Raw genomic sequence first — 12,868 nt, forward strand, 5'->3', positions numbered from 1 at the left:
GTAGCAAGGAGTCATGGAGTTTTATATGCGCTAATCCATTGCCGTCTTTCACTTGCCTTCCCGTGCAAACGCTGGAGTCATTGTTCCGATTGTCACTATTGCGCCACATCGATCAACTGGTCCTAAAGTAACGTACTGAATTCCCAAACATTGTCGATCCCGGCCTCTCGCCGCTCCAGTCTTTGTCCGCCCCTTCCCATCAACACGTCTTTATTCCACTTCCATTTGGACTTTCATACTGCTTCCATGGAGCTGTGAGGTTTGATCCCAATTCCCCCGCCGAGCTGTTTGGAGGGCCTCAGTGAGCCGGTCGACTGGCGCTTTGAATGCTCATGCCTCACGTTTCACTCGCACATCAATCATGGCAGAAGGAAAACATGTCAACGCTGCTAAGTAGTGGTGACATGCAGAGATGGCTTCATGTTGAAATAAGATAACATGTTGTCATAAGTGCAGCAAACGCTTGGAGAGTCTCAGATTTCTTGTGTTGACATATTTCAAGTCCTGCGCTTTGTTTGATTATATTGTGCATCTAGCACGCTATCAATAAATGGTTAGCACGCAGGCCTCGCAGCTAGGAGACCCGAGTTCAATCCCACCCTCGGCCATTTCTGTGTGGAGTTTGCATGTTCTCCCCGTGCATGCGTGGGTTTTTTCCGGGTACTCCGGTTTCCTCTCACATTCCTAAATGTTAGTTTCATTGGCGACTCCAAATTGTCCATAGGTATAAATGTGAGTGTGAATGGTTGTTTGTCTATATATTTTATTTTAGTTGAGTTGATTTGACTTGACTTGACTTGAGTTGACTTTAGTTTAGTTTAGTTTAGTTTAGTCTATATGTGCCTCTCGCCCAAAGACAGCTGGGATAGGCTCCAGCACCCTGCAACCCTCATGAGGATTGACTTGGCTTGATTTGATTTGACTTGACCTGAGTTGACTTGAGTTGACTTGAGTTGACTTGAGTTGACTTGAGTTGACTTTAGTTTAGTTTAGTTTAGTGTACGCCGCCTCTCGCCCAAAGACAGCTGGGATAGGCTCCAGCACCCTGCAACCCTCATGAGGATTGACTTGTCTTGACTTGACTTGAGTTGACTTTAGTTTAGTTTAGTTTAGTTTATATGTGCCTCTCGCCCAAAGACAGCTGGGATAGGCTCCAGCACCCTGCAACCCTCATAAGGATTGACTTGGCTTGATTTGAATTGACTTGACCTGAGTTGACTTGAGTTGACTTTAGTTTAGTTTAGTTTAGTGTACGCCGCCTCTCGCCCGAAGACAGCTGGGATAGGCTCCAGCACCCTGCAACCCTCATGAGGATTGACTTGTCTTGACTTGACTTGACTTGAGTTGACTTTAGTTTAGTTTAGTTTAGTTTAGTTTATGTGTGCCTCTCACCCAAAGACAGCTGGGATAGGCTCCAGCACCCTGCAACCCTCATGAGGATTGACTTGGCTTGTTTTGAATTGACTTGACCTGAGTTGACTTGACTTGATTTGACTTGAGTTGACTTTAGTTTAGTGTACCCCGCCTCTCGCCCGAAGACAGCTGGGATAGGCTCCAGCACCCTGCAACCCTCATTAGGATAAGTAGTAAGAAAATGAATGAATGAATGAATAATTACAAGGTCATCATACACTCAAGATAAATAAATGCCTCATAGACGTCAACCAAAACAGCAGCACCTACCAAGGCATGTACTGTTACTCGGATCAATGTACCGATCCGGCTGCCATAAGTTCTCTGCATCGTATTAAATATGGTCCCATGGCAACAAGGTCTTTTTTATAGTGATTCATTGCCCAATTACCTCTCAGGAGCTTTGCTGCCTTCATATTATTCCAGTATTTACTCAAGACATCATTTATTGTTTGAAATATACTGTATAGTATAAACAAAACAAAAAGCATGACTCTCACTCATGACAAAGCACAAATCCAAGAGAAAAGCGTTGATCAGGAGAGTTTTGATAGAGGTTTTGATGTCGGTGCTGTGTGTTTTTTTTTGTGTGTGTGTGTGTGTGTTAGGGGACTCTTAAAAGGGCTCTTCCAGAAAGCGGGCCACTTCAGATGTATGGTGGGCAAGCAGAGCCAAGTGAATTATTCAAGATACAGCATGTTGCGCTGAGAGCTGCATCACATGCGAGCCATCACTCCTTGGTGTTGTTCATTGTGTGCATCGCTTGTTTTCTGAGACGGTTACTTAAAATGCTGAGGTGTCAGGAGCTCGATGTCGCGTATCCGTCCATTTGTTTATCCACTGGTATTAAAGGGACCGTATTCGTTACTCCAGCTGGTATTGGGCGTCAACATTCAAATGACCTGCCAGCATTGTTTCCTGCCTCTTCCTGTTTTGAGTATACTGATGTAACACACACCGTTGCACTAGTTATATTAGGCAAGGTTTAGCTAGCTATCATTGTGAATGTAAATGTGAACATGAACGTAAATTGTTGTTGCTTTTGTGTGTGTGTGTGTGTGTGTGTGTGTGTGTGTGTGTCCGTGCCACAATTTTTATGCGGTTTAATCCATTTTGGTCACTAATGCTAACACATGCTAGCTGGTGTTTTGTTGTTTTTTTTAAAAATGTGTCTGAGAAATTTACTCCTTACCACTATTATAACATTACTGCCATGTTGTGCAATATACTTAATAAATAACCATTAGGTCATAGCTGTCCACTTTCTCATGCACTCCAAATCATTATTACAGTTAAAACATGTCAATATACTTGTTATATATGATGCGTTTTACACAGCATCCATTTAATGCCCTGCCATCCTTGCATTTTAGTCAAATAAACACATTGTAGTAATTAGATTTTATTGTAATATAATATGAAACAATTGTTTTCCTTAATTTTGGTTATTATAATGTACATTGAAAAAAACAAAATGCTGCACAGCTAGGAGACCTGAGTTCAATTCCATCCTCAGTCCGGCCTCTTCAACTTTATCTCGAAGGCCTCTAACATGTAATGTCCCTCTGATGTACTAGTTTCTGATCCTATCCATCCTGGTCACTCCCAATGAAATATGGCCTATTTAAATAAGGCCAGTTAGCGTGCAGACCTCACAGCTCGGAGACCCGAGCTCGATCCCACCCTCAGCCATCTCTGTGTGGAGTTTGCATGTTCTCCCGGTGCATGCGTGGGTTTTCTCCGGGTACTCCGGTTTCCTCCCACATTCCAAAAACATGCTAGGTTAATTAGCGACTCCAATTGTCCATAGGTATGAATGTGAGTGTGAATGGTTGTTTGTCTATATGTGCCCTGTGATTGGCTGGCCACCAGTCCAGGGGTGTACCCCGCCTCTTGCTTGAAGACAGCTGGGATAGGCTCCAGCGTATCCCTGCGACCCTCGTGAGATTAAGCGGTAGAAAACGAATGAGTGAATAAAAACAAAGGGGAACTTACTGACATATTGTGAAATTGAAGTAGTAGTATTTCATAATACATTTTACTATGAGCACCCATAATTCCTTGCCAAACTTTTGTTCAAACTTTGTATCTCATCTGTTTCCAGCTTGCCCGTCGGGTTTCTTCAAGCCGACACAGGGAGATGAGTCCTGCACACAGTGTCCCATCAACAGCCGTACCACCAGCGAGGGCGCCATTAACTGCGTCTGCCGCAACGGATACTATCGGACCGACTCCGATCCCTTCCAGATGCCCTGCACAAGTATGTATTGTAGCCACCTTGTTTTATGTGGACTTAATTGGAAGTGTTGAACATGTAGCACACAATTGTGTCTTCTAAAGACTTGGGTGTCACGTGTGTGAACCCTCACATTTCACACTCGCAAGCAGAAGAGCCGAGGGTCAGGGTTCAGTGGCGGTCATTGCTACTCCTGTCAGAGCTGTCCTCCACCCACCCGCCCCACTCCAATGCGACGCTCTCATCCCTATAGTGCAGCTCTCCAAAGATCCCACCCGACACACAAGGCTGGGCCGGCCTGTCCTCAACATCACACGGCTAGCGCTCGGAACCAGAGCAGAGGTTACCGGGCGGCGACGCGGTGCCTTTGTGAGAGGGGCCGCCATGGAGAATGAGCCCGGGCCGCGCTGGCTCTTGTCATGCCAATGAAGCTGTTTGAATTTGAATGTGAATTTGAAGCTGACACCAAACTTGATAGGAAGGAACGCAGGTTCGCGGTGGGGGGGGATTCGCTCGATCTAAAACAAAAGCGAGGGAGGTGAAAAAACGCCCCTTTCATGGTTTTGGTAGCGTTTTTATTTCCTTCACTCCCTCTGTGTGTGCTGAAAGGACGAGATGATGGCCTCCAACAAAGGGGATTTGCATAAGCCCGGCTCTGGGAGTCGAGCAGCTGTTGTGAATGAGAGCGGCAGCGTCACGTCACTGGCATTAAGCACAGCACGATCCGGCCTGATTAAAGCGGGGCCCACCAGAGCCACCCGCCTAAGCTAATGGGGGTGTTTTAGTCCTCCTCCACAGGATGGAGACGCTGAAGAGGAGCTCTGTTTCACAACCAAGAAGAAGGGGCTTCCTTCCAGAGCCGGAGGTCTGTTAATTGCTGCCTTTTAAAGGAGGTTAAACAAGAAGTGATCGATTCAGATTCCGGATATTGTGGGAGGAGTGCCGTTGTTTAACTCATTAGTCTCGCCGTCCTCCACGTGCCTGAAAAAGATAAACACTTCTTATATGTCTGGATTCCCAGTCAACATGTGTAGCTCGCATGTGTTTGCTCCTCTTTGGGGAAATTGGGAAGAAAACACTTCAATGTGGGCACTTGCTTGGAAAATCGGATCCAGTGAATGGGAATCCTGTGAGGGGCGATTGTCAGCCAAAGCTTTGGAGAGCTGTAGTGTTTTCCTGAGAAATTATGGTAATGGTAATGGTTTTATTTCATTTGAACATGCATCAGATTGCAATTGAATGCATCACATAATCAGTTCACAGTTCCACATGTCCAAAAGGAGTAGGAAGAAGCAAAGCTTATTAAATCCTAGCCCTCCATCTGGTACGTTTACAATCAGTAACTGTTATATTTGTTCACTTCCTGCTTTCCTAATATAGTTTAAGTTTTTTTTGTTTTTTTTTCATTTTTTTAAATTTTTCTATTTTTTTTACATGTTGTAGATTTTTTCAATTTTTTCAATTTTTTCAATTTTTTCAATTTTTTCAATTTTTTCAATTTTTTCAATTTTTTCAATTTTTTCAATTTTTTTCATTTTTTTAATGTTTTAATGTTATTTTTTTAATTAGTGGCATTCTGTATCAAATTTGTGAATGAATTGGGGATTACTTCATAAAGCTTAATTCTTTTTAAAAACAGCACTAAGTTGACAAACATCTCATTTCTCAACACGTCATTTGTACATGATGAATGATTAATATTAAAAAAAATAAAATGATATCATCAAATCAGTGGGAATGTCTGAGAACGCTGGCTCGCCATTTCCGTACCGACTAGCAAACCAGTTCCAATTTAAAAATGGTGACGCTCCTTGAATTAGAATTAGTCTTTCACTTGTATGAAATATAATCGCTTTTCTACCCCCAAGGCACTCAAATCGTTACCTACCTACTAATGACTCATCAGGGGCAACTGGGGGTTCAGTATCTTGCCCAAGGGTACTTCAACATGAGTATTCAGGAGGACGGAGGATCAAACCTGCAACCTTCAGGTTGAGAGACCACCACTCTTTAACCTGAGCCATGCAGCCCCAAGTGAGCTTTGACATCAAGCCAACATAATATTTGAATATTTAGAGTGTAAGAGCAGTCGGCATTCCGGTATTTTCTTTTCTTATACTCCCAAAATGGCCAACATAGAATTCCACGAGCCTTGAAAAGCTGAAGACGACGGATTGAAGCGCATAAAATGTGTTTGATTTTTCATTGTGTTTAAATGTGAACATTTTCATACTGCTTGGTTGTTGTTATGTAAACGTGCCGTTCCTAACTCCATAATCTGTTCCGTCTTCCAGCGGTCCCTTCCGCTCCTCAGACCGTCATCTCCAGTGTAAATGAGACCTCGGTCATGCTGGAGTGGATGGCTCCTCGAGATTCCGGTGGCCGTGAGGACGTGGTCTTCAACATCATCTGCAAGAGTTGCGGCGGCGGGCGTGGCGGCTGCACCCGCTGCGGCGACAACGTTCAGTTCCTGCCTCGCCAGCTCGGCTTGACGGAGCCCCGGGTGTACATCAGTGACCTGCTGGCCCACACGCAGTACACGTTTGAGGTGCAGGCTGTCAACGGGGTATCGGATCAGAGCCCTTACTCCCCTCAGTACTCCTCAGTCAACATCACCACCAACCAAGCTGGTAAGTGAACACCATTATGCTTCCTCTTCATCACACTCCACAAGCACATAATGCGGAGCGCACACGTTCCTCTCTCGCTCTCCTGTATGCTGATGAATGCAGATTAGTGTCTCTGAGTGTGCTGGCGATGGCGGGACAGACAGAATGGGACGGCTCTCTGGTCCTTACACTCTAACCTCACAGCCATGATTTGCAGATTGTGGTGCTGGCAGGCCTGCTGCTGCATCTCCATTCATTGCTGATTGCAACTCATCCACCCACTTGGTGTCAGCGTTATTTTAAACAATATAAAACACTACCTTTCTCCCAGTCGCTGATTATAGACAAGTATTCCGTTAGGGAAAAAAAAAAAGCTTTCCCGAGGGCTGGCTTAGCCTTTTAATCTTAGGGCTTCCATGAAGAAACACCTTAAAGCCTTTTTTCGATCTGCAAACATTTGCCTCTTTCAGGCTTTGTGATGGTGCCTTAAGTCTCGCCCATCCCTCATGATTTGACTGACGCTAAAGCATTGATTTGCTCTTTAAATGTCTCAATCAAATGCATCACATAGCAAGGGAGGAATGATGTTGTATCCATCAACCCCCCCCCACTCTGCAGATTATTGTAATGGTAATGGTTTTATTTCATTTGAACATGCATCAGATTACAATTGAATGCATCACATAATCAGTTCACAGTTCCTCATGTCCAAACGGAGTAGGAAGAAGCAAAGCTTATTAAATCCTACCCCTCCATCTGGTACTTTTACCAAATAGTAACTGTTACATTTGTTCACTTCCTGCTTTTCTACTATAATTTAAGTATTTTTTTAATAAATTGACGGGTGATTTTGTAGGATTTTTTAATATAATGCCATTCTCAACAACATACTGAAAAATCATTTTTTGTCAAGGTTGTCATAAAATTAGAACTTTCCTTGTAAAATTACATCTTCATTCTCGTTTTTAAAAAATTTTTCATTATTTTTTTGTTTTTTTTATTTACTTTTTTACTTTATTAATACTACTTTATTCTCATAAAATGGCCATTCCCCGCCCTCAGAAAATTATGAGATTGCACTTTCATCATGAAAAATGTGAAATATTTTTCTGCTACATTGTTTTTTTTTTTTAATTTTATTTAGGTTTTTAGTTTTTTTTGGCCCAAAGGAGTAGGAAGAAGCAAAGCTTATTAAATCCAACCATTCCATCTGGTACTTTTACAATCAGTAACTGTTATATTTGTTCACTTCCTGCTTTCCATAATACAGTTTAAGGTTTTTTTTGTTTTGTTTTGTTTTTTTAAATAATAATAATATTTTTTTTAAATAATTTCTCCAGGTAATTGGTTATTTTTTAGCCTTATGCATTATTTTAGCTGTTTGAAGATGAACTATATCAGCAAGTTGAAGTATTTGTGATTTTAGAAATAAGGAGTTAGTATGTTCTCTGTAGGCGGCTTTATGAATTATCCTTACTGACCTTTTTTGCAGTACATTTAGTGAGTGAAGATTTCTTTTGTAATTATTAGCCCATATTTCCACACAATAAGTAAGATATGGTAGAACCAGAGAGCAATAAAGAGTATGACTGGGATAAATGTATGACTGCACCTAAAGCACTCTATTACTCAGCTACTATTACACTGGACATGTTGCATTTGTTTAACTACACACTCACTCTCATTACTGTGCACCGCAGTCCCTAAACGTTCCTCTTAAATTGACCCATTGTAGCAAACGACAGTGTTTACGGAAATCTGTTTGCCTTACAGCTCCATAAAGTAGCCATTACAATGCCGAGAGTCCAAAATGGAGGCCTTTACTCAAACGGCAGCCTCTTTTTATTGTCTGTTTGGATTTAAGTCACTGGTGTGGTCGCTTAATGAGGGCTGTGAGTGCAGTTAAGCGTTGTAATGAGGCCCCTGCCCCGCTTGCTCTCTCGCTGGACCACAATAAGTCTGCTGCCTCGGCCCTTGGCTTCCCGGCTTCCCCCCGGTGAGGGGTTCTGGCGGAAATTGAGGGGCTCTACGCCCTCTCTACCGAAGTGTCCGTCATTTTAGATTATGGGGCAAACCTCCCGTGGCGGGGAGCTGTGAAATTCTACCACTGCACCCCACCACCCTTCCTTCGTGACGCAGCAGAAGCAGGCTCACTCGGTACATGCAGTTGCAGGAGTTGGCGCTATGCTACAAAGATGGGGGTCACACCGACCAGGAGTCTAATTGCGTCTAGTTTGTGAGGCTTGGAGGTTACATAAACATCATGTCAGCCCTGATTACCACAAGCAGTTCTGGAACTAGGCTTTCACACTGGCAGTGAGAGAATCCAAGACGGGAGAAAAGTAAATATCAAATAAGAGACGTGTGTTAAAGATCCCCTATTATGTAGGATTTATCGTGTACCGATCAGATAGATCAGATCTTTGTTGTCAGTGAATAGCTCAACCAGGCACGATGTCGATGTTAAAATGTCCAAAATGTGACTATCATGTTAATACACTCTAATGTTAGCATATTAGCTATGCTAAAGTTGCTAACATTTGTGTCTTCCTGACCCCCTCCTTAATTTTTTTTTGACCAGCATATATATGTGTATGCTGGTCATGCTGCTAGCTGATCTATGCTAGTCATGTTGCTAGCTGATCTATGCTAGTCATGCTAGTAGCTGGTCTATGCTAGTCATGCTGGTAGCTGGTCTATGCTGGTAGCTGGTCTATGCTAGTTATGCTGGTAGCTGGTCTATGCTAGTCATGCCGGTAGCTGGTCTATGCTGGTAGCTGGTCTATGGTAGTCATGCTGGTAGCTGGTCTATGCTAGTCATGCCGGTAGCCGGTCTATGCTAGTCATGCCGGTAGCTGGTCTATGCTGGTCATGCCGGGAGCTGGTCTATGCTAGTCATGCCGGTAGCTGGTCTATGCTAGTCATGCTGGTAGCTGGTCTTTGCTAGTCATACTGGTAGCTGGTCATGCTGGTAGCTGGTCTATGTTAGTTGTGCTGGTGGCTGGTCTATGCTAGTCATGTTGGTAGCTGGTCTATGCTGGTAGCTGGTCTACTATGCTAGTCATGCTGGTAGCTGGTCTACTATGCTAGTCATGCTGGTAGCTGGTCTATGCTGGTAGCTGGTCTACTATGGTAGTCATGCTGGTAGCTGGTCTATGCTAGTCATGCTGGTAGCTGGTCTATGCTAGCCATGCTGGTAGCTGGTCTACTATGCTAGTCATGCTGGTAGCTGGTCTATGTTCGTTGTGCTGGTAGCTGGTCTATGCTAGTCATGCTGGTAGCTGGTCTACTATGCTGGTCATGCTGGTAGCTGGTCTATGCTAGTCTGCTGGTAGCTGGTCTATGCTAGTCATGCTGGTAGCTGGTCTACTATGCTGGTCATGCTGGTAGCTGGTCTATGTTGGTCATGCTGGTAGCTGGTCTATGCTAGTCATGCTGGTAGCTGGTCTATGCTAGTCATGCTTGTAGCTGGTCTACTATGCTAGTCATGCTGGTAGCTGGTCTATGTTCGTTGTGCTGGTAGCTGGTCTATGCTAGTCATGCTGGTAGCTGGTCTACTATGCTGGTCATGCTGGTAGCTGGTCTATGCTAGTCTGCTGGTAGCTGGTCCATGCTAGTCATGCTGGTAGCTGGTTTACTATGCTGGTCATGCTGGTAGCTGGTCTATGTTGGTCATGCTGGTAGCTGGTCTATGCTAGTCATGCTGGTAGCTGGTCTATGCTAGTCATGCTGGTAGCTGGTCTACGCTAAAAAAAAATAAAGCCCTTTGTCTCAAAATCACATTTCTTATTTGGGGATTTTGAAGCTCTACTTAAATTCTCTTTAAAATCCATATGTGTATTTTTTTCAACTTGTCTTAAAATGTTTATCAGGAGTCTATGAGCTGTTCACACAACCGTATTGAGGTCAGCAGCTAGTGCATCGACATGCTCTGGCAGTTCACCAGTGCTTTTCACACCAGCACCACGGTAGGCCTGCATGCTCCCAGTCCAACTTGGCTATTTGCACAGTAATTAAGCCATACATCTTCCCTGGACCACATGCAAAAGCTGATTACACCCTCAGTGACTGCTGAGTGAGTAATGTGGTTCACTTGCACAATTGGACAGTGTCAGCTGATAAGGAACCAATCCAGTCGCTGTGAATGTAGCCAACCCGGTCACCTTGAGCTCAAACAAATATGTCCTCTGGAGTGAAATATGTGGCGGAAACCTATAATGCTTGTTCTATGACACACACACACACACAAAAAAAAAGACATAGCATATGGGCAAAATTCATCAAATTGGTGCAGGTACTGGAATAATTAGTTAATACCTCTTATTTGTCAGCACCTATCTTTCTGGCCTACGGAGAGCAGGAAGTAGGGTAAGATTTTGTTGATTTTCTATTAATTTGACTCTTCTGTATAAACGGCAAAATGGGGGGGTCGGCTGGTCAGTGTACCTTGTCAATTACATCATTTTCATCCAGTGATCCCTTCCCATGTGGATGCAACTTCTTATTAAACATGATTTTTTTCAACCTGCAAAAGCTCACACAATGGTAGTAATACAGTATAAAATGGGTTATGTATAAAAATCCTTTACTCTTCTGCTACAGTTGCGATGCAGTAATTTTTCTGGATCTATGAGCGAAAGAAGCGACGCCTGGCTAAGTTTTCACCCTCTGGCAACGGATCCTGACCTCTCATTGAATAGCATGCAAAGAGCAACGTTTTAGAGTACAAACTGAGCAAATCATATAAGACTCATCATAGTGACTCATCGCTACTAAAAAGCTCGGAGCCAGTTCTGCAGAATTAGTGAAAGGCTCATCACCAAACAAAACACTGAGCGCATCATCATCATTTTCCATGCTATGACGTTACAGCGTGTAATTGAATGATGATGAAGGTTTCAAGATTCAATTTTATTTACAACCTCCTACAGAGTGGGAGGAGGAGCCCACGCTAAGCGTGTATGAAATGCTTGATGGGGCGTGCTGCCCTCACTGTCCTCCTCTCCATCGACTTGCCTTCACACTGACAAGTCACAGCTGACCAGGGTTCTGATTAAAGGTCACATAATTTACAGCGTTTTAAAATGAATCACAGACATCCCACATTTGTATATTGGTCGGGTCTGGGTCAAAATCCTTGATGTTGATGGAATTTAGCAGTTTGTAAGTGCTCTTAGTAAGCCCACCTGGAAACATGTTGTTTTGTGTGTCTGTAGCTTTAATGCTTACGAGCTGTGTTTGTCTCACAGGATATGTGGCTCCAAAAACTCTTGTAAATTCTTGTAATTTTTCAACCGGTCTTCCAATTTTGATCAGATGTGTATAATTGTTATTAGGATTGGACATTTGAGTGCATATTCTGCTGAGTGGCTGCATACACAAGAGCCAGAGAGCAGCAGCAGCAGTGACAGTGGCAGAAGGTGTCGAAAAGAACACATATGGTCTGTGCCAGTTCGGGTCAGACGGGATGTCTCTGCATTGGACAGGGACCTCTGGAGGCTTCTCCCGCTGCTTGTAATGCAAAACAACCTGTTCTCCCCAGAAAGGATGCGGGGATAAGTGCAGAGATGAAATGTCAAAATATTGTGTGCACCCTTCAGGGCTCATCAGGTGACTTCAGTTATCTATGCACGCCACGACAAGAATTTAATTATGTCTTCCCAGCGGAATTACCACATGGATTGTCAAATTAGTAACTAATTGATCCTGTTTATGAATCATTCACTGGTCTTGTGGGCTTTCTTTCTCCCTCCATCAGCATAAGCATAAGACATGCAGGGAGGAGATGGTATGCACATCGTCTGCATATAAATCTGGGTTAAAAGACCACAGTCTCATGGCCCAGTGGGCTGTAAAAGGGAACATAATGTGATTATACAAATAATTGTTGAGTGCATTTGCGGTACGCTCTCAATGCCAGTATCATCGATCAGACGTTAATGCAGTCATTTATTTGCTTCAGCCAGCAGCGATGATGCTGATAATTAAAAGCCAAGAAGAGGGTACGGTGAAGCTTCCAAGAGAGCCCTTAGCTGATTCTCCTTGAGATGTGCGCCGCTGGTCGGTGATATTTTGGTGCACGAGGGGGAAAGAGACGTGCAAATACGTGCAAGTTCACCCACCCCCAAACGAAGCAGGGAGCAAAGGGAGCTATTAATAATTTAGCGTTTCTATTTTAGGGGCTGCATTTAGAATAGATGCCCTAGAAGCACACGTTTCTCAGGTAATGTCAACCTGCTGTAAAAGCAAATATTTTAGAGCAATGCACTCAAACGCTGGGATCGGTTTCTGGTTTCGATCCTCTGTCAGCTCTGTTAGCTCTGTTAGCCTTCATTCTTAATCTCTTAATGGTAATGGTTTCATTTCATTTGAACATGCATCAGATTACAATTGAATGCATCCCATAATCAGTTCACAGTTCCACATGTCCAAAAGGAGTATGAAGAAGCAAAGCTTATTCAATCCTACCCCTCCATCTGGTACTTTTACAATCAGTAACTGTTACATTTGTTCACTTCCTGCTTTCCTAATATAGTTTGGGTTTTTTTCTTTTTTTTCTTTTTCTTTTCTTTTTTAAAATTATTAAGTTTGTGAATGTTGTGTTTTTTTT

The 12,868-nt window shown here is 43.3% G+C and overlaps 1 protein-coding gene across 1 annotated transcript in view; it reads left to right on the forward strand.

Moving 5' to 3' along the window:
• ephb2b (eph receptor B2b) overlaps positions 1-12,868 on the forward strand; it is a 139,162-nt gene that overhangs the window by 94,611 nt on the left and 31,683 nt on the right. The window contains exons 4-5 of the mRNA XM_058055940.1: positions 3,518-3,673; positions 5,944-6,279. Of these exons, the coding sequence (XP_057911923.1) occupies positions 3,518-3,673; positions 5,944-6,279 (492 nt within the window). The remainder of the gene's footprint in view (positions 1-3,517; positions 3,674-5,943; positions 6,280-12,868) is intronic.

The sequence above is a fragment of the Doryrhamphus excisus genome, chromosome 18 (assembly GCF_030265055.1).
Source record: "Doryrhamphus excisus isolate RoL2022-K1 chromosome 18, RoL_Dexc_1.0, whole genome shotgun sequence".
NCBI lineage: Eukaryota > Metazoa > Chordata > Actinopteri > Syngnathiformes > Syngnathidae > Doryrhamphus > Doryrhamphus excisus.